We start from the raw sequence: 26597 nt of genomic DNA, 5'->3' as shown, positions 1-26597 counted from the left end.
CACTATTCGCGGGGGACAGGGACGGGGCCGGACAAAAAATAACAAAAATCAGCGGATAATTGACGGCCATTATATTGGCCATTAAAATATAAAAACTTAAAAAAACATGTTTTTTAAACCCCCCAAATTATCGAATAAGCGAGGAAAATGTCATAGGATAATAGTTTTCGAGGTTAGTTTTTGAGGTTATATATATATATATATATATATATATATATATATATATAAAATCGCCACTTGCATTTCATTATGAAAATATTTTATGCAATTATAATATTGTTTGTTATAATTAAGCGCTGTTATAACAATACTTTTATAACAATTCTTTAAGCTTGAATGCTACATCAATTGGTGTAATCTAATTCATCTCTACCTAAAGGTTTACTGATACAAATAGTTCTCTTTTTGCATGAGGTACTGTCTACACTTTTTACATTAAATGTTTGTTCCATTTTTCAAACTGATAAACATGTTTTGTTTGCTTTTTATTTTTGTTGTTGTTCTCCTTCTTTTCCATTCTTTTCTCTTCTCCTCGTCCCTAATGTGTTCATCCTTAAAATATAATCACTTCAAACTAAATTAGATCACTAAATGAAAAAGGACGAGTAAGAATTATACCTGTAGATTCTGGCATGGGTTGTGAAGATTGGGAAAGCAAATACAAAAGGCGAGGAAAGCCTCAACTGAGTGACTTTATAGATGATCAACAAAATTCTTCTCAAATGGCAAAGCCTTACCTTGAACCAAAGATCTCAATCCTTCAAAATACTCAACAAATTCATTGTGTGCCTGTGATCTATCCTGAGGGCTATGACACGATAGATCGCCGTAGAAAGAAAAAAATCAGGGACCCAGGGGGTATAATCAATGGAGAGACACACAAAACCAGCAGAGAGACTTTTCATCCAAACGTTGAGATGCCCTGTGTGACAAGAGGGGATATGCTTATGCTGCAGGTGTCAGATATGCAGGAAGAGGGGCAGAGCATAACATCCTGTCCCCAGCAATACAAAAATGGTCTTCTCTATAAGACAAGAATGTGGGCTAAAAATGAACTGGATGTCACCTTGGAAAATTATGTGGCTTACAAAAAGGAGCAAGATGCAAGGATGCAATCACTGTATGATTTTGATTTAATATATTCTGGAGACCATCACAATTCTTTCAGAGCAGAAGAAGATGTAGATGACATAGCTTTTTCTGCAGAAGACATGCCCACAGTGATTGCAAGATGCACCCAAGACAAAACCTTCTCCTATGATGGCCACATTGACAATTCTCAGGGATTTCATGAAAGGTGCAGAAGACCTAACACTGGGGGATGGGTACCTGAAGCAATCCTGTCACCAGTAGAAGAACCTAATGAAGACTATGTAGACCCAATGGATGAGCTACAGTGTCTAGTTGAAACTGTTTCAGAATACCTTGCTGAGAAAGAGGAAGAAATTAGCAAGTATGGTTCTCTTCCAAAATCAAGTAAATCAAGGCTATCATCTCAAGGAAGCAACAACATAGATTCTGCTGGAGATGACCACAACAGTTTAAGGAATCCTAGAGGAGAAAGTCAATCACATACACCCTCAGGAATTTCAGGTGTAAAAAATGCCATGAGCTCCTTATTCAGTAATCTCACGGACAGAGTTGGTGGGGGCCCCAAACAGTCTGTCGTTGATACAAAATCATCATTTGTGCATCCGCCACAGTCTGGCATAACAAAACTGTTGTCCTTTATTCCTAAATCAAACAGCTCTGCTCCAGTAGCTATTGTATCTCCCGTGGAAACATCCCCTGAAAATGTGTTCACTTTGCCTTCACAACCATCCTGTAAGGCCAAGATACAAAGGGAAATTGACAGACAAGCTTGTGCAAGTACTCCTGGTATAAAGGCTCATGAACTGGACTTTGGAACCAAACCTCACACTCCTGAAAGCACTGTTCTGGGAACATTAAATCCTTTAAATCTGTTTTCTTCCAGAGATATCAAATCTGGTGAAAACAACGAACAGCCAACGCAAACATATTATCAAAGTGATTCACAATTCGATCAGAGTACTGTTTATCAAGGCAAACCAACAGAAGAGAGTGTGTTTTTAGCTGGGTCTGCAAAGCCTAATGGTGCAAAGCAATCAGAAAGTACCGATTTCTTTAGTCTAAAGAAGTCAATTACTTCACTGATCACACCTTTTTCGCCGAACCCATCCAAGGAAGCGTCGCCTGTGGCAGTATATCCAATATTTAGATCCTCTGAGGATCCAGGACTTCAGAAACAGTGTAGTGATCCATTATCAAATACTAAACTTAAACCGACTTCACTATCCTCTGAAAATGTCTCAACTCAGCAACAACTAAAAATAGAAGGGGGGATGTTTTCTGGATTTTTGAAGTTTGCATCCAGTGAGGATGTTCGTTCCTCTGGAAACACAAAAGATCCAGAGCAATCAAAATATGAATCAACTTCTGTTATGTCCAATGCCTTTAAGCAAAATTCTGCCACACCACAGAAAGACACGGAGAAGGGATGGTTCTCTAGCATATTTAGCCCTGCAACTCCTCCCCCTGGCTCAAATCAGAATACTATTAGTAACCCTCAAGATCAGAACAGGAAAATGTCACCTAGCTCACATCCAGAACATGGATCAAATCTGAAAACAACAGAAACACATTACCGAATGCAACAGCATGCTCCAAATCTAAGTTTTTTGTCAGGATTTTTTAAAGGGAGCTCCCATGAGGACTCTGCTACGGGCTATACTCAGCTAAAGCCAGTAGCAGTGGTTGATTCAAGTGGTGACTTATCAGACAATATGCTACAGCAGGGTCCATGTAACAACCAGCCGACCCCAGAAATGCCCATCCACGTTTCCGTGCAACAGAAAATGACAGCTTCAAGCAGGGGAGGGCTTCTCTCTGGTATACTGGAGTTTTCATCAACAGAAAATGTACCACAAAATACATACCTTTCTGAAGATGAACATAGAGGAAACATCTCTTGCAACTACCCGTCAAAGCACAGAACCTCTGGCCAATCTGAGAAAATGCAGCATCAGCAAAATAAGTTATCTGGGACATTTGGATCAGATGAGAGTAATTTAAGGTGCCAAATAGTTCAGCAGCAAAGCAGTGCTCATTGTAATTTGACCCATATGGACATACAAAGTTCAAGTCAAGGAGCAGATTTTAGGAATCAAACAGCAAGACAGATTGCCCAACAGGAATCATGTAAACCAAGCTTTTCTCGACAACAAACTGTTCCAGTTAAGCAACCACCGTCCCTAAAAGGTGGTATGCTTGCTGGTCTTTTTAAATTAGCTTCTGCTGACAGCATCAACACACAACAGCCCTCATCAATCCAACTTAATGGAATTGTCCAAAGCATGTCAAGCTTTGAAAAAGCTGAAGAAAGAAACATTCAAAAGTCTAAACAAAGGCAACCACAGGATCAGTCAAAAGAAAATACTCAAGCCGGTGGTTCTTTTACACCACAGTCCTCCACACAAAAAAATGTTCAACAATCCAAAATTATTCATGAGACACTACAACATATTAATGTGCAAAATAGCCAATTTTATCAACAAGAGACAGCAAATCAATCTGGATTTCTCTCTGATTTATTTAACAAGTTAACAAAATCATCCAAGGACAGTGACACAACCTGCCACAGATCAATAGAGCAATCATTGTCTCAAATAGGTCATAAATGTGCAGTTCAAAGTAATACATTGGAGATACAGCCACATTTTAATAGTACTCAGAAAACTTCACAAAACTACATTGACAATGAGAAGAAGACACAACAAACTGCCCAACCAAGTTTTTTTTCAGGACTTGAAAATAAAAATGTTCCTATAGAATCTGTTGCCTATCCACAGCTTGCTGTATTAGGCCTGAGTACTAGGGAAATTTATCACTCACAGCCTGATATATCAGATCAGCGTACTGAGGAACTGTATCCCTCATGTAGATTGACAACGAGTGCTGGAAAAAGTGCCTGTCAAACTAGTGGTCTAAATTATTTAATTCCAAGACCAAGCAGGCATGATTTCAAAAGTGCACCTGTGTCAATTGATTCTGATAGTTTAGACCTAAGAACATCAGCTACTTTTGCCAGATCGCTTCAGAGTCATGCAATTTACTCATCATTCAGTGCTGGTAATTTACCCCAATTATATTGCTCTCACTCTTCTCATACAACTTCCTCAGTAAAGACCATTAAACCATATTGTGGAAGCCTGACCTCATTTTATGAACCAACAAGCCAAAACCTCTATAATGGTCAGCTTTCTCCCTATCAAATAAGTCCCTCCTATGATGAAAACCAGTGGATCCGTGGAAGTACAATATGGCAGCAGTTTCAGAATGAATCTTTGCATTCTCAATTCCAAGGTGAGGACTCAGGGTATGCTCAGAGCTATGAAAATTTGTCATTGCAAGTTTTTCCTCTTGGCTGCAGTCCTCCAAAGATCAATCAGCATGTTACTTCCTCTACCACATGGGAAGGTGATCTGTGTCATGATGAGCAAACGGAGCCATATTTTTCTAATGGAAGCAGGAATGATGATTCTTACACCCAGAAATTTTGGAGTAGCCATGAAGAGTTAGGAACCCTACACTATTCATCCAGTGAACAGGGAATATTGAACTTAACATCTAAACCAAGTACGGCAACACTGGGGAAATGGCATTCATGTAATGACAGCAGCACTTACAGCTTGAATGGAATTACATATCATGAAGGTTATTACGAAGAGACCGCACCAAGCTTGTCTTATTCGGCAAACTGGCAGCATGGAATAGATAATAACATGATAAAATGTTCAAATTATCCCTCAAATGTGAATGGCATGGATGATTCTATATACCTTGAAGACACAGAATGGTATCAACAGTGGCTTGCACTATTGAAGCAAGGAATGTGGTGGCCAGCTGAAGATGATGACTGTGGCTACTTTGTTTATACTGATCATGAATACATTTATGCCTTGCTCACAGATTCAGCAGGTGAATATGTTTATGCATGTGCTCCTGAAGATAATTCTTTGGGAAATGCACAGGCATGTGATAGCTTTCCCAGTGCGCTGCTTTTCAATGAAATGGTTTTAGTGTGTGGCTTCAAAATTCCACTTTATAATGAGGATGAGCTTCTGTGGTTGCCTGGTCAAGATCTCAATGAATCTCAACTTCTTAATGCTCCTTTAGATTTGTCTGCAGCTTATAGAAAAGGAAATCAGATCATGAACCTAAATCTTGAGCAGTTTGCTCAAATGTTTGAAAATTCTTTTTTGTCACCAGGGCAGCAAGGTGTAGATTTCACATCTTACACGTTAAACAAAGTTCGTATGGATCCAAGACAACCCAAGTACATGCCAGAAGACCAATGCAAGTATGTCATTGACCTTTCCTGTCATAATGAAGACCATCAGGGTCCTCAGTGGAACAGCCAGGAAAATAGAACATTTCTTGCTCAAAAAGTTGCTGTTTCCTTGAATTCTACTGCTACTGCAAGATTAAATCAGCAGATACTTTACAACTGTTACCAGCCTAGCCAACAACGTCGTTCATCCACTGGTGTTACTGTGAAACATGTGGATGATGTATCAGAAGAAGACTGGCGGAAGAGAGTGACTCCAGGAGAAGCACAACCGAATCGTCAGGTTAAAAAGATTTCTTCCCTCATCTCATCTTTTGTGGGCAAAAGTACTACAGTTGAATCAACCAAAACTAGCATATCTCCCTGTAATCAAAGGGACCCTGATAATAAGGCTGATAAACATTCTAAAAATGTGTTTTCATCTGGCTTGCAAAGTGTGAAGGCAAAGCTCATCAAAGAAGAAAGTACATCTATAAGTCCAGAAATAAATGTGCAGGGAAGAACTCTGCCCACATTTTCAACAACTAATCAAGTGGCTCATCCTTCAACACAATCTCATACCAATTCACAGAAACTTAGATTGCCACGACAGACACCAAGAGAGAGCCCCACAGTGCCATTGGGATCAAAAGAATCTCAAATTAAAGATGGTCTTCCTCAGCAACATCCAACTGATAAGCCAGTGGCTATAATAATCGAAAAAACCTCTGAACAACCAGGGTTCATGCATTTTCTAAAATCTGCAGTAAGAATTGAGGAAGCCAAGCAAGAATCGCAAAAGGTTTCACAGACATCTCTCAATCAGCAAATCAAAACTGGAAACACTGCTTCTATACCAGAAAATCCTGGTCCAGATAAAGAGCCTACAGGAGTCTCAAATATATTTGGCTCAATTAGCAGCTTATTTAATATTGATCCTACTATGCCACAGAGAGAGGACACACCCAGGCAAACTGCAACTAGACCCAAGGGTATCCAGAGACAACAAACACTGAACCAAAGTGGTACACCTGGGCCAGAAAAAGAGCTCCCCTCCCCCAAATCTGAACACTTTTCTTCCACTGTCAAGGGAACTGCTGTAACCCAATCAGAAGTTACACCACTTGCTGAACAGAAAAAACAAGAAAAAAGAACGAAACCCTCCGGTGGCCTGTTTGGAATTTCAATTGGAGAAATTCTAACAGGATCAACAGCAGCAACACAGTCTGGACCTACAACTCAAACAACCACATCATCTACAGCTCCACAAGAAAAGTCACTTGGTCAAAGTTTATTATCAGTGTTTAGTGGCTCAAATCCTGCACAATCTATACCTCGAACTGGGCCCTCTCAAGCAAATCCCCCAAACACCACCCTACATCATCCTCAAGTTGAATCATCTGGGAAAGGTTTATTAGCAATGTTTGAAGAATCGCATTCCACACCCTCTCCTTCTCAAAAAGAGTCCAGAGATGAGTTGCCACAAAAGGGGAACAGTCATCCGAAAGACAAGCAGTCAGCAGGTTTTTTTTCGTTGTTTGGTGGTACAAACACTCAACAGTCTCAATCTCAAACAGAATCTCTTTTAGGGGGAATAATTTCTGGATCATCAAGTTCAACCGAAAACCCAGTGAAGGGTCTGTTTTCAATATTTAGCAATCCCAGTCCCCCACCAGCTCAGTCACCAACAACCTCATCGCCACAAGAAAGAATAGTTCAACCACAAGCTCAACATCAGAAAGGGGCTCCAACACAATCAAAACACAAGCCTCAAGCACAAGGGCAACACGCCACCTCTGTTCTAGGGGGGATTTTGGGTGGGTTGTCTACCTCAAGTGAAGGTCCCAGGAAAACATTGTCTTCCATGTTTAGTGCCTCACAAACAGGTAATACAGCTGTACCATCCAAAGAACCCCGTAAAACTCTACCCTCAGTTGAGTCAGACATTGGAGCACCTATGCAGTCAACTCCTAAATTATCACCTACCATTAATTCTGCTAGCAAAGACTCACAAAAAAAATCACAGTCTGCCCAAAGTCCATCCATTTCCAGCACCTTGGTACAAGAACATGTGAGGGAAGTTTCAAATGAACATTTAGGGAACAATGAAAAAAATGACTCAAGGGAGCTCCAATCTATTTCTGGTGATACAACTTTAAATCATACCACATTAAGTTCTGGTTTTGAATGTAAATACACTGCTATTTCATCAACAGAACCAAATTCTGAATGTATAGATGTACTGAAGAAAACAATCGCTAAAAGCACACCTGAGGATCATGCGCCCCATCAGGAACCACCAGCTATGGGCCTCTTGTCTATGGTCAGCGAAACAGGTCAAACATCTTCAAATGCAAGAGTCATTTCAGACAGTCCAGCAAAAGGCATATTTTCATTATTTTCTCTACCTAGTAGTGAACCTAGTGAAAGCCAGAAAGGTCCATCAGGGCCCAAGGATGCGCAGGCTAAAAGTATATTTTCTGTGTTTGGAACCTCCTCCCCTCAATCTGGATCGCAGTCTGGAGGTTCTCTTTTAGGGGCTATATTTGGAGGCTCGTCACCCCAATCAGCTACTTCTCAGCCTGGAGGGTCATTACTAGGTGGTTTATTTGGAGGACCTAGTCAGCAGTCTACTCCGCAAACTGCCCCAACAAAGAATGGAGGTTCTGTTCCTCAGACAGCAGGACCTCAAGCAGGGGAATCCTTAATTGGAGTCTTATTTGGCGGATCTGCTACTCGGACAGCTGGATCTAGTTTAGCTGGCATATTCGGAGCTCCAGCAGCTTCAACCACAGCAACACAGGCAAGTGGGGCATTGGGTGGACTATTTGGTGGGGCTACCACACAAACTTTTGTACCTCAAAATAGTAGCTCTATAGTGGGAGGTGTTCTGGGAAGATCAGCTACTGCACAGAAGTCTGACAATTTACCTGAAGCCTCAATCCCAGCTGAATTGCCTGGTAAATGTTTGCTTTCACCTTTCAAAGATTGTGTTTTACCTGCATCGTCCACACCAACAGCTACACTAAATTTAAATGATGGCAAGAAAATCACTTCTCTTTCTGAACCAACTTCAAGTGTATCTGTTATACAGAAAACATTTGACAATAACACAGTTCCAGCTCCAGTTGGTCAAGAATCTTCTACAATTGCCATTGCCCTTCAAAGTGAAGAACAGCCAGAAACATTACAGAAACCTGATATTACAGGTCCACTTCCAGTAGAAAACGTACTTATAAAACATGGTAACATGGATGATCATTGTGATAAAACAGACAAAGTAGCCATAGCAGATTATGATGCTGAATATCAAACCTGTATTCTAGTGGAGGAACCTGGAGGAGCAACGCTTGTAAGAGATAAGTCTAGTCAAGATAAAACTTCTAAAAATAAAGAGGAGATGGTACCCACACCCGTGGTTGAGGTACAACAAAAGACACCAGGGGCGGACAAATCTGTTGGTAATTCTTCAACAGATACAGTTACAGGCTTTATGTCCTCCCTTTTTAAACCAATAGTGTCTTCCAATGCAGGTCCTCAGCCTCATGAGAGAAGCTTACTTTTTGGACTGGGAGGATCAGCACCCCAAGCTGCTGCAAGCCAACCTGGCATTTCACTACTTGGCAGTATTTTTGGAGTTTCTAACACTCAGACAGCAACTCCCCACTTAGGTGAAAATGTATGTGGCAATTTAAACAAGGGCTCTGATATCCAGTCTAATACTGAAAATACTGCACCTTCTCCTGGAGGGTCAATTTTTGGAATGTTCGGAGGACAATCCACTGCAAAGCCAAATGTTCCAAAGACTGGTGGGCCATTACTGGGTGGGCTGTTGGAAGGAACTGCCACAGGAGCGCAACCTGTTGGTTCTTTTCTCGGAGGAATGTTTGGAGGCCTCACTGTCCAAACTGCAGGATCACAGTTTATTGGAGGTAATGGAGGGGCTAGAATGGGACAGCCATCGAAGCCATCTGAACCAATGCCAAGTGAACAGAAGCCAAAAACTATTACTACTTCACATCCACAGGTTACACTTGACAATGTGGTGTCAAATGGTATCCTGACGGATTCAAATAAAATAGTGGACTCCAATCAAGCAGATTGCACTCAGCAGAAATCCAGCATCGTGACAATCAATGTTGTGTTACCTGCGGTTGCTTGTCAAGACACTACTACTATCACAAGTAAATGTGAACTCATTGCTCAAATAGATGACACAAAAAAAGAAGTGTCAACTGTTGAAGAACACGTCATTCAGTCAAGATCTGAAAATGACAAATCTGTCCCAAACAATGATTCAAATACAGGCCAACCTGTTGATAATTTGCAAAAAGATGCAGAGCCATCTCAAGCTAAGCCTTTGTTCGCTTTCATATCAACACAGATTGATGCAGGAAAATCATTAGGAAATTTATTTTCACCAGCAATGACATCTGCTGCTTCAGCAGGTCCTCAAGCAGAAGCAGGCAGTTCTCTTTTTTCAGGATTAAAAACATTATCTGGAGGCCTATTTCAAGAGGAAAAAACAACTACGCCGTCATTATTTCGGACAAAGATGGGATTTCCCTGGCAAAGAGAGCCACTAAAGCAAGCCGCTACCCCAATAACATCTCAACCAAAGAATAGTAGCAAGCCAACAAGTGGTGAAACGCATCAAGTGGCACAAGTGGCACAAGTGAAAAATGTTTCCACATCTGATGCCCCAAAAGCTGAATCGGTAGGTTCCGCAAATGTGGTAGCCAACCCCCAGATATGCATTTCCACCCCTGACCTAGATTCCTCAACATCCTTGACCTTAAAAGATCACAAAATGCTTGTAGAAACAAACCCTTCTGCAGGTGCTACCAATGAAGAGCTGTTGGACAACCAGTCTATGAAGAATCTGTTGAATAAAAAAAGGCTAGTAAATGCATTATAAATGGCATTGTTCCTCACCATTTATGATGCAATTATATTCTCCCAAAAAATCCACTCTGTCTCAGCTTTGCAACCCCCCTTACTTATTTAAATTAAACTAGCCTTAGTTTAATTTAAAGTACAATAAACATCTATTCACACTATTGTAAAACATGATTCCAAGGTCAAACACATTTTACTCTACTTTGTATTTGTGGGCAGTAACCCAATATACATTAAAATATTTATAATATGCCGCAATGACTTATTTTATGTTTTAATTGTTTAATTGTTGTGCTGGCTGTGGTGAAATTTAATTTTATCACTTTGGCTCTGAAGGGTCTATTATTAATCAATGCATTTGGACCTTAATTTGGTAACCATTTTCAAATACTATAATATCATGTACCTTTCTTAGCAACACTTCATGAAATGAAATATAAAAACATCAAATAATAATTCATGCATAGTATTCATGTTTCATGAATTTTGTATACAGCTTGAAAAATATTAAATAGAGGACAAAAGCAATGACGTGGTCCAAGGCAAAATTTGCATCATAGACCATTCATAATTGAAAAACATTTTCTGTTGTAATTCTTATTTCGTACAAATGGAGGTAGTGTTTTTTGTAAGTCTTTAGAATTGCTGAAGCAAATAAATGTTTTTTTCTATCCAGCGATATTTGTTGTTGATTATGCACAGTACTTTACAGCATTTGTAGGTAAAATGTGTTTGAGCATGGAAATCTTTTTTTCTTTCCTTCATATTCAATGTTATTTGCGTATTATTTATTTTTGTGCCGCTATTGTATAGAAATATACTAGTAAATATTAAGTTAACTCTCGTGTAGATTCATATGGACACAAATGTTTACATAATAATACATTAATTACCTCTACACCTATGCATATTTCATTGTCTTAATTCCTTTGATTTCATCTACAATTGTTTGTGATTTGGGATCCAGTATTACAGCTCTATCTACTTTTCACATAAATATTTGTTTATCAGTCATTGATTTTATATGAAGCTAAACAAGTTAATTATTGAGGATAATCTACAGCAGTTTGCTGTGTTGAAGAGCAAGTGCCATTGCTGTAGTTAAAAGTTAATAGTTTTTTAAAAAAAAAATGAAATATGCAGAGGTAATTGTGATCAGGAATATTCATTATTTGGAGTAGGCATTAAAGAACTTTACTATTACTCCTAGATTTTTTACATAGTATCTATAACTATTATATTTGTAAGATCAAAAGTAGATGGATACATTTGCAATAAATAATGCAAATGCTAACACATCTTGAATTTTAATATTTCAATATTTTTCAACATGCCACAATGTCCTGTCAAGGTTTGGTATCTTTTTAGTTCACGATACAACACGTGTTTTAGTATTTAGAAGGGATTATTGATAAAGCAAATAGACCTTGATAAAATAGCATATTGAATAATTGTTAGTAGATCAGTGGGGCTCACTAATCACAACTTACTTTGTTCAAATTTCATTTATTTGGTCATTGCTTCACAGCATTAAAAATGAAAAATTAACATGCTAGGAAAATGTTTAATAAAACAATCCCCACTTATCTAACTCAGCTAGAAAAGCTAAAATCACAAATTCTATAGAAATAGTCATTTACACTATGTACGTATCTTTGATTTGGTTAAAAAAAAATCTGACTGCATTGTTTACCTCTCTTACCAATTTAGTCCAGCGGAAAGTAGTCGCTTTGGGTCATCAGGAAACCTGAGTCAGACCAGCTCTCAGCTGAGTGAGATTGGTCACGAAAGCACTGGAGGGTCAGAAATCGAAGAATCCTTCCACTCCTATCACAGCACTAGCTTCTATCCCTCCTCAAATGGACATTTTACAGCAAATGGACAGTCTGTTGTTGGTGAGAAGGTTATTCCTCGACTGTCCGATGCAAGACAAAGCTTGCTAAATGACACTCCAAGAGAGAAAGTGTTGTCTAAACTTCAAAGGTACACTTTTGTTAATCATAAACGTTTAACTAAAAATAAATATTTCCCTTGTAATCTCTCTCTCTCATTTAAGATCATAAATTCATGTGTCCCAGGTTTCACGATGAAGGGCCACCTTTACCATTTTCTCCATCCAGAGTTCGCTGGTTGAAGGCCATCAATAAAGTCAGGGTTCAGCTACGGGAGGTATGCACTTTTTTCCCTCATATTCAACCAAATGTTATCAGTATGTTATAATTCTTATCCAATCATTCATACCATAAATGGAGATAACACTTTTTCTTGAATCCACCAATCCATTTTACTGTATATGCATCCATCCATTTTCTGTACCGCTTATCCTCACTAGGGTTACAGGTGTGCTATTATACTAATTATAATTTCTCAAGGGGAAATTCAAACTCACACACTACTATATATTTTGGTGTTGCACACCAGACAGAGAACCAGATCACACACATGCAGGAAGGCAAGCAGAGATGTCAGAGTGAAAGGGGCGCACAAACAACGCTGCATCTCTGCACTGGTGGTTAGGGGATGGTGTCTTGCTCAAGGGCACCTTGACATTAGCCAGGAAGCAGGCTACCATCTCTCCAACAACAAGTTGCTATTTTTACATTTGTCCACTGCAGGACTGTGACCCTCTTACAAATTAGAGGTTGTAATGTAACAAAATTGGTAAAAGGCCAAGGAGGTGAATACTTTTGCAAGGCACTCTAGATTCAAGCAGAATCGTATACAGTGGACCTCCGCATACTCACGGTTCGCAACCCATGGATTCATCTACTCACAGATTACTACTTTTTTTTTTTTAAACCAGATTTTTTTCAAAAAGTTTATTTTTCCTTTTTTTTCCATTTTGTTTTTATTTTGTGTGTGGGAGGGGGGGGGGGGGGGGCAATGCCGAAAACACTTGCCAGATTATCCACTCTTATTCAATAATTTGGGGGGATTTAAATTTTTTTTTTTTTTTTTTTTTTTCTTCCCCCCTCCCCTATGCAATTACAATGGGCGCCCATTATTGACAGATTTTTCGCTATTCGAAGTCAGGCCTGGTCCTTCTCCCCCACAAATAGCGGATGTCCACTGTAATTTATTTTTAGATTCTATTGTTCACTGATTAAGACACATTTGTACAGGTTTTCAATAAAAGTGAAATACAAAAGCAATACTAGATAAAATACAAATGTGGCTGAACAAGATAAAAAGGGAAGGCTTAGAGCCTCAGATCATCTTTATGCTGAATTACGCTGCCAGAGGGAGTGAGAAAGCAGAGTGAACATGCAAAAGGGTGGGGGGGATGGCAGGATAGCAACATTATCATGTGATGAGAAAACTGCTTTCTCTCACTTGTCTGACTTAGCGCTCCAGTGGTACAAATAAGAAAGCTCCATCCTCATAAAGTTTAAGAATAGTATTTGAATCAGGCACAGCAACAATTTCATTGTACACCTGTGGAAGATAAATTCACATCGATTAAATGGATCAAGCATGATGATAATGGTTCCGGTTCTTCTTCATTCTATTTTCCAACACGTACTGGAAGGTAAGAAATTTATATATAAATATATATAATTTAGTTGCAGATTTGCAGATCAAGTGAACAGTTATGTAGTTAAATTTTACTGTATGAATTATGATTTGTTTTTTTATTATCCTTAAGTCATTGTTATTGTTTATACGGTGTCAATTGTTACTTTTTAGGCAAGTTTAGACAGACCATTGGTTGTCACTGGACATACATAAGCAAATTACCATTCAATATTTCATTGGACTGGCTCAAGTAAGTTAATATTGGAAACATATAATTTCGTCAAATATTTTTTTTGACTTTTGTGGTGATCAATTTAACTGTGGTATCTAGAAAGGGTTGGACCAGAGGCAATCTGACAGAGCAGCTGGAATAGTTGACAGATGACATGTCAACAAGAACAGAGTTTTAGCCTGCCATCTAATTGCTGTGTTCCCAAAGTGTTGTAATTACAGAGATCAAAACAGCGGTAGGCAAGTTGTTAGCCTGATTGAGATTGTATCTGTACACTGCAGAGTATTGTATTGTATTGCCTTGTAGAAGCCCATAATGTAATAACGGTCCATACTGTAATAAATTTTCCCTTTTTAAAATTTAATAGGCCCATAACTTAACAACTGGCCAATTACGTAATAAAAGTCCTGAATCTGTAATGTAATAACTTTTGGCCCATAACTTAATAACTTATTACAGTATTGGCTGGTTAAATATATTTATCCATTTGGTATCTCAACAGGAACCAAACTTATTACAATATATTTTTTTTACTGTCCAACATCTACATACACTTTACACAAACTGACAGTAAAGAACACAACAGACCTTGAAAAGCCATTTTCTAAAAAATTGTGTGGCTTGTTGATCAACAAAACATCTTACAGCATCTTTCATTTGATTACAATTACAACTGACCCACGGCCCATTTTGGTTCTCGTTTGGGGAACCCTGGTCTGTAGAGTGCAACCTACCAATAGTGTAAAAGTGTAAATCAGTCCTTCAGAATCTGAAATATTTTGCCAGTAATTACAAAACTGATTGTCTTTTGTCTGACATTGCCAGGAACCGAAGATGATTGCTTACACCAATCTGAGGATGTTTTACAGGGGAATCACAGTATTTTTTCCTTCAAGTGGAAATAGCTAATCAAAAGTGTTACTTCATGGAGATGATCCCCAAAGGACGCCTCCATGAACTAGATGAGCACAACAGAAAAAAAGTTCAGGTACTTCCGCAATCACGCTTGTGTCCCATGGTGGAACAAAGGTTGAACATCCCACAAGAAAACTGCAGACTGGAGTCCAATCAGTCCCTTACCCAATCCCGCCAAAACAGCTATTCTGATTGTGAGTCTGGAATTTCTGCTCTGGAGGATGCTGTACCCCAGATAATTAAAAGGATCCATATGAAAGATAATAAACAGGACAAGGAGCAAGGCTCTAACAATATAGTGGATCATATCCTGAAAGAGCTCAAAGGCATAAATAAGATTCAGGAGGAAATATCAGACCTGAGGCAGTATCTAACATCCGTACGAGGCTCAGTGGATGAAGTGTCTTGTTGCGTTGATGCAGTGCTGAGTGAAATTGGAGAGTTATACTCTGAAGTTTCAGCTGCACCTCACTGTAGTCCAATTTCTCAAACTCACAGAACCAGGCGAGGTAGCCTGGGAAGACAAAACGCTGTAACATCACCCCTCAAGAGTGACACTACTCCACTGTTTGATTGGAAAGAATATGGGAATATTCATGAGGGTTTACCATCTCACAGACCTCCCAAGCAATTGACTGTCAGTCAAATTACCCTCCAATCAGACCAACAAACAATCCAAGACAAGGCCTTGCAAAGCTCAACGATACAAATGGATTGTGCTGCAAAACAAGAGCTTTTTTGTCATCATCAAATCCAGGACTGCCAAAGTAACCACTCTTTTTCATCCTGTGACTACTCGGATACAGGATTCATTTGTGTTGATCCAGAGAATGACAGGTGGCCTTCTAACTATCAAGAGTTCAATATTTGTGGAGGCGGAGGTTGGAGTAAGGGTGAAATCTCCTGTGCAAACAGTGAAGAATTACATGTTTGGGACTACTGTTGCACAGAGACACAAAGCAGTACACCAGGCCATTCTTCACACACTAGTTCTGAACACCTCTCATTACTTTTTGGACTTCATTACAACTCTCCCTCATATTCTCCTAGCTTGGACAAAAGAAACAAAGGACTACAGAAAAAAGAAAAAGATTTGGGATGTGTCTATTCCGTTAAGTGGCCCTACTCACAAAATTCTGGTTACAACAACATTGATGCCTACGCAAATGCAGAGGGCAGGGGTTCCTCCGTGACTGGAAGTTGCTCCACTGTACTGTTGACAGACTGTGATTGTGGCTACCTGGAGCCCCATTCACTGTGCGATGACTATCCATCATCTGGTGACACTCTTAAGCATGGATCTGCAGAGAGTTTGGACAGGAACTGGACAGATCACAGCATCTCAAAAGATGATGTAGGAGAATCTGTGTCACAACATTCTTTAGAAATTTCTGCAAGAGTGGGTTTTGATGTTCAGACTTTTAGCAAGGCTGTACTAAGTTTCAGGTCTTCTTTAAAGGGTGCTTTGAAAAAGTTTGACGCATTGAACCCTGACGATTTGGAAGAGGATATCTCAGAAGCATCTATATCCCTTATTACACACGTTGATGAAGCAAAAGAGGTGATGATCACTACCTGTCATACAGAGGAAGTGACCAACAATCACAATCCATGTGCCCCCACCAAGGACGACAGTGAGGCCTCAGCCTATACGGCTTGTAGAGAGACAATTGAGAAACAGACATGTTCAGCTCAAGCATTGCACCAAAAGACTGGCGACTCTCTGTCAACCCCAAATAACAGCAGCGATATAGAGACTTTACAAAGCAAAGAAGAAGGTCAAACTAATTTGGAAATGTCCGGGCTTTACCTTAAACCACATTATTGCCTACTCATGGAGGATGATTGTCCATTGACTGCATTGCTCAGTTCAGACGAAGCATCCTTCAATTCTTCTAGTGAAAACAACATTGTTGAGAAGTTCGGAAAACCTATGGACGGCAATCACAAAGCACGCATAGCAAACTTCCAGCGCATTCTTAAAGAAAAGAAGCAAACTCATCAGAGGCTGTCTCATTCTACTCAAGGTTCTCAGGGGTCTTGTGGCTCTCAAGTTTCTCAAGTATTCCGATCTCGAGAAAAGTATAATAAAGGTAATTTAAATGCAAATTGGAATTGTACAAACCATTTTGTTGATTTAAATTAATTCTAATGGGATATTCATTACTCTCTTTGTAGAGACAGTGCAAGAAGAAATTCAGGTCGAACCTGTTCTCTCAGCTCCATATTAAAGTTGTAGGATTTTTGTTTATGTACTGTCTGTTTTTATTTTCAACCTTCTTCACCTCAAAGATGGAAGTAAAACACTGTTGAATGTCATTACATGTGGTGGAAAGAGTGGAATCAAAAAATCTCAACAGTTGTGTCGTTTGTGTAAATTTCTTTCATTATTTACTTCATTATTAAACATATACCTGTGTGGCAGTTGGAAAAGTGTTATCTTACCCGGTTGTGCAACCAAATGCACATTCCATTACATCTCTTGCCTCACAAATTAATTGTAATCTCTAATCTCTGTAAGTGGTCTAATTGTTCATATTCTAACGCTTTCAGGTTTGTCATGAATCACCCAGTGCAAGACAGGCCTGGGTAAAACCAGGGTAAGTCAAACGGCATCGAAAAATGTGGTTTGTTCACACCAATTTCTGTGAATTGTAGCCATATAAAATTAAATAGGTTGTGTATCAGTTGTTGGAGATTTACTGTATTTATATACCTTTCGAATGTAAAATTGTAACAAATAATACTCCATTCACATATGTGCTGTTTTTGTCTGAGAACAGTGGTGGACCAGGGCTTTATGGGATTGACAGCATGCCAGATCTTCGTAAAAAGAAGCCCATTGCCTTGGTTAGCGATGTGGTCAGTAGTAGCATTTGTATTTTTTATATATATATATCTTATCCTTTATATACATGTTGTTCTTCTTTTGAGTGCATGGTTTGTGTCTTTGTGAGTGCATCTTTCTGTTTGGGAGACCAACACTTACTGTATGTCATAGCTATTTATTTACAGTTGAGTGCTTTTGGGGATTGATTAGAGTGTATCATTGAAACGTATATGAAAGCAAGCTGCTAATTGTTCTCTCCCTCCTCTCTTAAACCTGAAACTATTCCCAACAACTCTCTTGAATGCATTCTCTCTCCCTGGTCAGGCTATGGTAAGTTATTAGAGTCCAATAAGATATTAAGTTGGATAAACAAAACACTCAAACTATATCTCTAGCATGTTTTTTCTCTTTAATTGGAGACTTCATATTAAGTAGAAATTAAAACATTTGCATGCATCGTTCCTATTATTTATAAAGATGTGTTCCACGAATAATTCCACGCTTCCACACTTAGGCAAACGTTTGGAAGCCTACTGTTAAAGAGAGGAAAAACCTACAATGGTCACTGAAATAATGTGAAACTGATGTAAGTGAAGTATGGTAATTGCCTAAATCCATATTGAAAATCAACAAAGCTCTGGGGCAATTTTCTTGGGACAGATTAAACGGCTCTGTTTCCAAATATAAAAGTACAGCATTCCAAGAACAGAACACTGTTCCAAATGTGAAACATGGTATAGGTGCTGTTATGTTCAGGGGCTGCTTTGCTTCTTCCATCCAGTCTTGAAACTGTGCTGGGTACAAATGAAATCTCAAGACTATCAGGGCATTCCGGGGCATTCCCAGTGTCATAATGCTTGGTCTCAGCCAACCGGTCAGGATCATGGCCCACAATTTACAGCAGAAAAAAAATAACAAGAATGACTAGGAAGTAAACATGAGACTTTTCTGAAGTGGCCTTGATCTAAATCCCCTCGAGCATCTGTGAAAGGATCTGAAACATGCAGTGTAGGTTGTAGGCACTCTTGAAACTTCGGACAACTGGAGCATTATGCACAAGTGTGCCAAAAAACCTAGACGGGTATGTCTCATTGCCAGTTACAGAAATCGTTTGATTGCATTAATCACCTCAAAAAGATATGTAACAAAATGTTAAATTAAAGTTAGCAGGGTAAAAGCAATGCCTGATTTTTATTAGTTTTTTAAAATTGAATTTGGAGTGGTTATTTTATATTTTATTTTTATTTTATTTCAGTGAGCATTGTTTCTTTTTCCTGTAGCAGCATGTGTTTATTGGCTTGCATTTTTCCTCAAAATGTGCAACAATTGATATTGAATTAACTAACACTCTTCCGGCTCTCTGTTTTATATATCCAACTTGACCCTTTGTTGTAATCCTCTCTTCAGTAGTTCCTTTAAACTAATATTTCTCACATGGGCTTTTTGACCATTGGGTAATGCCCAGGGAAAAATGACAAAGTAACCTGACAACCCCTTTTACCTTCCTCCTCCCTCAAAACAATTTTAGTAATATCTCACAGTTTGGCTTGGTTGTGGCTTGTTAATACATATATTTATGAATATAATTATTTATTAAATTATACAATATGATAACATTCTATCTACATGTTTCCTGTTCTTCAGTCCCTAGTCCAAGCTCGGAAGGCAGGTATCGCATCTGCGATGGCTGCACGATCCTCCATCAAGGATGAGGAGCTGGTGAGCTCTACAAAAAATGTGATTGAGGTTAATAATTTACACAATCATTCTGTTAACTCTATTTCTTTCCCCTGTTCCCCTTTATAAAATTGGATCAAAACAGAAAAACCATGTTTACAAGAAGACCCTTCAGGCGCTGATCTATCCAATATCTTGCACCACGCCACATAACTTTGAGGTGTGGACTGCCACAACACCCACGTACTGTTATGAGTGTGAGGGCCTGCTGTGGGGAATTGCACGACAAGGTGTCCGCTGCTCAGAGTGTGGTGTCAAGTGTCATGAAAAGTGTCAGGAACTGCTGAATGCTGACTGTCTACAACGTGAGTATAGTTTGCCAGTTTCTTTTTTACTCTTTAAATATAAACAACCTAGATTTCCATACTACTGATCCATTGCACTCAGGGTTGATTTTTAGTAGTTAGAACCTCACAGATTCTTTAACTGGTTCATGATTAGGTGCTGCTGAGAAGAGTTCTAAACATGGAGCTGAGGACCGGACTCATAATATCATCATGGCAATGAAAGACAGAATGAAGATCAGAGAAAGAAACAAACCTGAAATTTTTGAACTTATCAGGGAAGTGTTTGTTATCAGCAAAACTATACATTTGCAGCAGATGAAAGCAATCAAACAGAGCGTACTGGATGGTACTTCAAAGTGGTCTGCCAAAGTCACCATCACAGGTATCCCCATAATTAGAAATAAAATAATTTAACCGGTAACGATCACAACATTTCCTTCAATAGCAGTAATTGATGCTGAATTATTGTCTTGTCTTATCTGTGTCTTTTTCTCCAATTTTTTAGTTGTTTGTGCCCAAGGACTTCAGGCCAAGGACAAGACAGGATCCAGTGATCCGTATGTCACTGTGCAGGTGGGCAAGACAAAGAAGAGGACCAAGACCATCTATGGCAACCTCAATCCAGTGTGGGAGGAGAAGTATCATTTGTGAGTAACCATTATATTTTGATTAATGAGGCCAAATAGGGGAATTTGAGACCTTTTTTTCTGCATTTGCCTTCTACCTTTTGTTAGTGAATGCCACAATTCATCAGACAGAATCAAGGTCCGCGTGTGGGATGAGGATGATGACATCAAGTCAAGAGTCAAGCAGCGTCTTAAGAGAGAATCTGATGATTTTCTCGGCCAGAGTATTATTGAAGTCCGAACACTGAGTGGAGAAATGGATGTGTGGTACAATCTAGGTCAGTGTGTTTACTACACATTACAAGAAAATGAAAATTTTATTAACTTCTTTATATTTAGCTGTGTGACGTGGTTATAACTATTCACAGAGGAAAGGCAGTTTGGCTATTGTAAGAGCAGTTTTGCACAATCGTGTTAGCGCCACATATCGGAGAGCAAAGACATAATGACATTTCCAACAAATAAATTTAATATTGTATATATATACAGCATGTATTACATGGAAAAGGATGACGCGCTGTGGCGACCCCTAACGGGACAAGCCGAAAGGAAAAGAAGATATATATGCAGCATGTATTGACCTCATTGGCAGTCTGTTGCTGACAGCAAAAACACAGTATAATCTAATGGATTCTCAACGCGATATACTGTAATGGACACCCCGATATACAACATTTGTATTTTTTTCAGTCTTGCTACGTCTGTAAGGTTCTCCACTTTGCCATGGATGCTTTTAAGTAGTTGTTGAATCTCAGTTGCCTGGGGGACTTTTTTTATACTGCCAGGGAAGGATTGTCCCTCAAGGTCCACATTCTTCTTCATAAAAATATTGCCTTTCCTTGGCCTTTTTATTTATTAAATTGTACTCGGCGTTATTGTGCTTGGAGACAGTCTTGCTCTTTTCAGAAAAGCCCACTAATACTCGGCAGTGAAGTCCCTTTGGGAGTTGAAATATTTCACTTTAATTTTATCATTAATAAAAGGCCATTCCTTGTGGTATTTGTAAGAACATTGTTTTAAAAGTTTTTCTATCTATCTTCTGGTTTTCTGCTTCGACTGCCTCTTGTCATTTACCATTTACAGTGCAGCTTAAATCTACACATTTTGTGAACAAAATCAGTTTGAACAATTTAAAGTAAAGTCTCTACGTTTCCAAGTAGTAACGAAATGGCTACTATCAACACAAATCCGTTAAAGCTGTTATTGAGATGCACAATGGTGACAGTTTAGATAAGATTCGGGGAGCGATTATTTATGCTTTGATTCTCAGCAAACATGAAAAAAAATGTTGTGCTATCTAGAAAGCAGGCATGTTACAAAGCTTTGAAATTAACATAATCAACCACTTGCAGTAGGAGAACACTGGTTCTATGTTGTCATTTAAACTGGAATATTAAGTGCTTTTAAGAGTTTTGGAACAGGAACAAATGAAGTCAATAAAATACTGGTACATTTTACAGTGTCCTTTTTCTTTCTCCATCATCTACTCCAAAGTACCCCCCCCCACATTCCCTTCTTTTTTCCTTCTCCTCCTTATGTGTGTTTATCAAGTAGCAGTGCTCGAGTTAGAAATCGACCGTTTCACCGACATGTATGAATTACCCTTAATGGTAAGCCTGTCAGTACAAATGCAGGGGTGACTCGCAGGCGCGCCGCCTACAGAAACGCTCCCGCTCATGTCTTCAGTCAACAGACACAGATCTATATAGCCCACTTCCCCTGTATCCCTCACCCTCACTTTTGAGAGCTTTTATTAGTACTGATTCTTCAACACTTCTATCAAAGTAGAGATACTGACAAATAGACTTTGAATAGCTGAGTGTTAACCATGTTCCGTTTGGCCTTGACTCCACATATACTGTGTGTTCGTATGACCGACTTTATGTTAAATTACAGAGAAGAGAACAGACAAGTCCGCCGTGTCAGGGGCCATCCGCCTCCAAATCAACGTGGAGATCAAGGGAGAGGAGAAAGTGGCTCCATACCATGTGCAGTATACCTGTTTGCATGAGGTAATTTAATAATTAACTTAGCATCAAAGATAAGATAAAGACTCCATTATTGCCAAGTGGACACGAATTGCAGAACGTTAGATTGGCTTTTCTTTTTTAGCCATCATCGAAAGGGCACAGCACACATTGACACAGGATAGAGACGTTGCTCATTGACGCCTGTTTGGGGAACGGTATTATAACCTTGATGACTAATCGACTGAACACTTTTCATTCCATCCCAGAACCTATTCCACCACTCTACAGATATCCATGGACATGGTGTGGTGAAAATCCCAGAGGCACGTGGAGACGACGCATGGAAAGTTTATTTTGACGACGTGCCCCAAGACATCGTGGATGAGTTTGCCATGCGTTATGGAATTGAATTAATCTACCAGGCCATGACGTACGTTTGAGATATCCCATATGTTCTATCGTACCTCATGGCATTTCCGTTTTGGCCTGCAAATTATTTGTAGGGTGTCTGCATTACATGCTAGCTAGAAAGATCTTTGAGAGAAAGCACTTTCTTTTGGATCATTTATCGGGAAAAAAAGCTGTCATGTTGCTGATGGTCGTTGAGTTTATGAATAATGGAGATATTTGTGTTGAAACAAAATCCTTGATTGGTGATCTGACAAGCATCCATCTTAAACGTGAGATTTTTCATTTAACTTTCCTGTGTTGCTATTTCCAGGCACTTTGCCTGTCTATCTTCTAAGTACATGTGTCCCGGAGTCCCTGCGGTGATGAGCACCCTGCTCGCCAACATCAATGCCTTCTACGCCCACACAACCGCCTCCACCAATGTGTCCGCCTCCGACCGTTTTGCTGCCTCCAATTTTGGGGTTTGTACTGACACAACACGCGCACACATTATTTTAACTCCCTATTCTGTTTACATTTTATATTGTTTGCAGGTTTTGTTCAGTAAATATTTTTATATACAATAAACCTACAAAGTATACAATCTCCTCCACAGAAAGAACGCTTTGTTAAGCTCTTAGACCAGTTGCACAACTCTTTGCGCATTGACCTCTCTACCTACAGGGTAAGATATTATGTCTTTATCGTTCCTTTCCACTCTTTAAAACGAAAGCAATGTACATAACTGTCTGCATTTACAAACTGTTAGAGCAATACATATTACAGTGTATTCTACAACATTGGTTTGAAATCATACCACATACAACCTAAATTGATGTACAATATAAAAATTATATACAATATATACTGTTGTATCTCTACCCTAACTCATACTTTACAGTATTTATTTACTTTAAAGCAAAATATATCAATTAAAATATATCATGTTTCATTTATAGAACCACTTCCCTGCCAGCGACAAGGATCGCCTCCAGGATTTAAAATCCACTGTGGATCTCCTAACCAGCATCACATTTTTCCGGATGAAGGTAGCAACGCTATAACACACACACACGCATACAGACACAGACACACACGCGCGCACACACACACACACACATATTGTATCTGGCATTTTTTTTTTACTTAGATATGGTTGATGAACCTTTTTGCGAAAGTTCTAAGATTTATTTTAATTTGCAAAAAAACATATACAGGATGTATGTCCTGGAAAGAAAATCTAAATGAACATGATTTTGGGCAAAGCAATGGCACTGCCAGTGGTGCTCACATCATTTGGTGTTCAGGTCCAGGAGTTACAGTCCCCGCCCAGGGCCAGCCAAGTTGTAAGAGATTGTGTCAAGGCCTGTCTCAACTCCACGTATGACTACATCTTCAATAACTGCCATGATCTGTACAGCCAACAGTACCAGCCTGTGGAAATGGTGAGTCACTCATTGATTAGTCAGTTGTAATGCAGTGATCCAGAATAGCTCTATAGTGACAGTCAAGTATCGCCTTTATTTCTTTTCTTTTCTTTTTTCTCAGAACAAGGATGAGCTCTCTTTGGAAGATCAGGGTCCGAGTATCAAGAACTTGGACTTCTGGCCCAAACTCATTATGCTCATCGTCTCCATCATTGAAGAAGACAGGAACTCTTACACACCTGTGCTGAACCAGTTAGTATTGTTAACTTTACATTTTAAATGGGGTTCAATTGTCGAAAATAGAAATAGAGAGTTGCATTGTCTTTTTCTCCTGACTGTGTGTTCGTTTGGTCTCAGAATTCATTCGAATTCCCCAGTTCATGTTTTGCATTTGTTTAATTTTCTTCTAGGTTTCCTCAAGAATTGAATGTAGGGAAGGTGTCAGCAGAGGTCATGTGGACATTGTTTGCACAAGACACAAAGTATGCTATGGAAGGTACGTGACTCTGGGTTTTATTAGCGTAGTTAAGCCCTCTAGATTTGTTATCGATATCATGAGTCACAGTTTCTGCCGGATAAATAACATTCCTAACTTATGTAGCTTCTTTGGCACTTACTTTGCAACAAGCACAGGGAATTGCCTCATTTGACCACTGTTTAGTCAACTCACATGGCTGTTAACAAATGGACTAACCAAACGAGAGCCAAAAAGGAGGTCAGGAGAATGTAAAACTTTGTCTCGAAAATACACTATAAACCAACAAAGAATGTAAGAAATTTCATTAATTGTGCAGGCATCTAAATGCTTCTCATGCTTTCCGGGAGTGTCCTTCCACTTTTCTGTTGCATCGCAAAGCCTCACCAGCTCCCAAAGGATAGTAATTTAGCTCATGTCCCCAAGATAAAGTCCCATGCGGACCAGCACAAGAAAATATCTATCTCGCAAATTAAAGAACCAAAATATCGCTCTCTTCTTTTGCCTCTGTCTCTTACCCCAAGTCAGCTGAAATAGGCTCCAGTCTCCCATGACCCCGAACAGGAGAAGCATCAAAGAAATTGGTTGATGGATAAAATGTGTGTGTTTCAGGTGCACTATAGTTACTTAAAAGTCATTTGGTTTTAAGGAGTTTCTTTGGAAAGAGAACATTAATTAATAACATATTTCTACCATGTGTTTTTGTTAACCTACTTTACATTCTTTGTTATTTAGCCCTTGAATTCCCACCCCACAGTATCAAACCTCTTTAGGTACACGTTGTGTCTTTTCGTACTCTAGAACATGAAAAACACAGACTCTGTAAGAGTACTGACTACATGAACCTGCACTTTAAAGTGAAATGGCTGTATAATGAATATGTCAAGGAGCTACCCAACTTTAAGGATGTTGTACCAGAGTACCCATTGTAAGTATCGAATAAGATGATCAATTAATACCCAAACAAATGATTGGAGGGAAAAAATGAGTAAATGCTTCTTGTTTCATTTTCCTGTCATAGATGGTTCTTGCAATTTGTGCTGCAGTGGTTGGATGAAAATGAGGATGTATCTATGGAATTTATGCACGGAGCCCTAGAGAGAGACAAAAAAGATGGGGTAAGAGGGTGGAGAAACATTTTTGAACATTTGAAGGATATACTTCTAAAAATCATGCCGAACCTGTGCCAATGCAGTTCCAGCAAACGTCTGAGCACGCTCTCTTCTCCTGCTCTGTGGTGGACATCTTTACCCAGCTTAACCAAAGCTTTGAGATCATCAAAAAACTGGAATGCCCTGACCCTTATATCATGGCACAATACAGTCGCCGCTTCTCCAAGGTAACCCAGTGAAACCATCGGGGTGATTATTTAATTACAAAAAGCTGAGATTCAGCTAGACAACAGTATATTGAAAGTAATGACATATATTCAGCCCCATGTTATACATATTTTTCCAAGGAATTAGATTTTTCTGTTAACACAATTGTTCAGTTAGCCGATATCCCTAGTGAGGAAAGAGAGTGCAGCAATGTTGTGTGTTTTTTTTATCCTCTTCTTGCAGGGAGGAGAATATTTTAGGACACGTGGGGAATGATTTCATTCTTCCCCAAAAGTATAATGTCATACCCTTGTGTAATGATTCTGTGCCAATATATTACGAGATATGCTGGGAAGTATTTAACCTTCTTGATGTCATTTCATTTTACAATAAGTTAACTTTTTTTCTCCCTCATCTTTCCAGACTATTGCCAAAGTTCTTTTGAAGTACAGTGCCATTCTTAGCAAGAGTTTTCCTTCGTACATTGACAAGGAGAAGATCGTAAGTAGGCATCATAATGAATCCAAATTGTTCCTATAATACTATTATTTGCCATCTTCAGCAAAATTTTGAACCTACTGCATCCATTATTGTTATGTCACGGTCTCCATGTGTACTGTATGTTTA

The 26597-nt window shown here is 39.1% G+C and overlaps 1 protein-coding gene across 23 annotated transcripts in view; it reads left to right on the top strand.

The window, feature by feature from the left end:
* Positions 1-26597, top strand: part of LOC133489935 (protein unc-13 homolog B-like) — a 58530-nt gene that overhangs the window by 24125 nt on the left and 7808 nt on the right. For 18 of the 23 annotated variants that reach the window (XM_061799254.1, XM_061799243.1, XM_061799256.1 and 15 more), the window contains 22 exons: positions 584-10246; positions 11957-12229; positions 12325-12415; positions 17463-17509; positions 17693-17771; positions 19384-19458; positions 19562-19781; positions 19918-20145; positions 20269-20410; positions 20498-20667; positions 22286-22401; positions 22626-22789; positions 23081-23231; positions 23366-23434; positions 23709-23798; positions 24057-24194; positions 24298-24428; positions 24587-24672; positions 25453-25579; positions 25673-25769; positions 25847-25990; positions 26394-26471. In XM_061799254.1, coding sequence (XP_061655238.1) covers positions 584-10246; positions 11957-12229; positions 12325-12415; positions 17463-17509; positions 17693-17771; positions 19384-19458; positions 19562-19781; positions 19918-20145; positions 20269-20410; positions 20498-20667; positions 22286-22401; positions 22626-22789; positions 23081-23231; positions 23366-23434; positions 23709-23798; positions 24057-24194; positions 24298-24428; positions 24587-24672; positions 25453-25579; positions 25673-25769; positions 25847-25990; positions 26394-26471 — 12379 coding nt within the window. Of the gene's footprint in view, positions 1-583; positions 10247-11956; positions 12230-12302; positions 12416-17462; positions 17510-17692; positions 17772-17794; positions 18070-19383; positions 19459-19561; positions 19782-19917; positions 20146-20268; positions 20411-20497; positions 20668-22285; positions 22402-22625; positions 22790-23080; positions 23232-23365; positions 23435-23708; positions 23799-24056; positions 24195-24297; positions 24429-24586; positions 24673-25452; positions 25580-25672; positions 25770-25846; positions 25991-26393; positions 26472-26597 lie in introns of those variants that run through there. The other 5 variants (XM_061799260.1, XM_061799263.1, XM_061799259.1 and 2 more) reach the window with 3 other exon arrangements.

The sequence above is a fragment of the Phyllopteryx taeniolatus genome, chromosome 15, assembly GCF_024500385.1.
Source record: "Phyllopteryx taeniolatus isolate TA_2022b chromosome 15, UOR_Ptae_1.2, whole genome shotgun sequence".
NCBI lineage: Eukaryota > Metazoa > Chordata > Actinopteri > Syngnathiformes > Syngnathidae > Phyllopteryx > Phyllopteryx taeniolatus.
The sequence above is the reverse complement of the archived record's forward strand: the minus strand, read 5'-3'. Positions and strand labels throughout refer to the sequence as shown.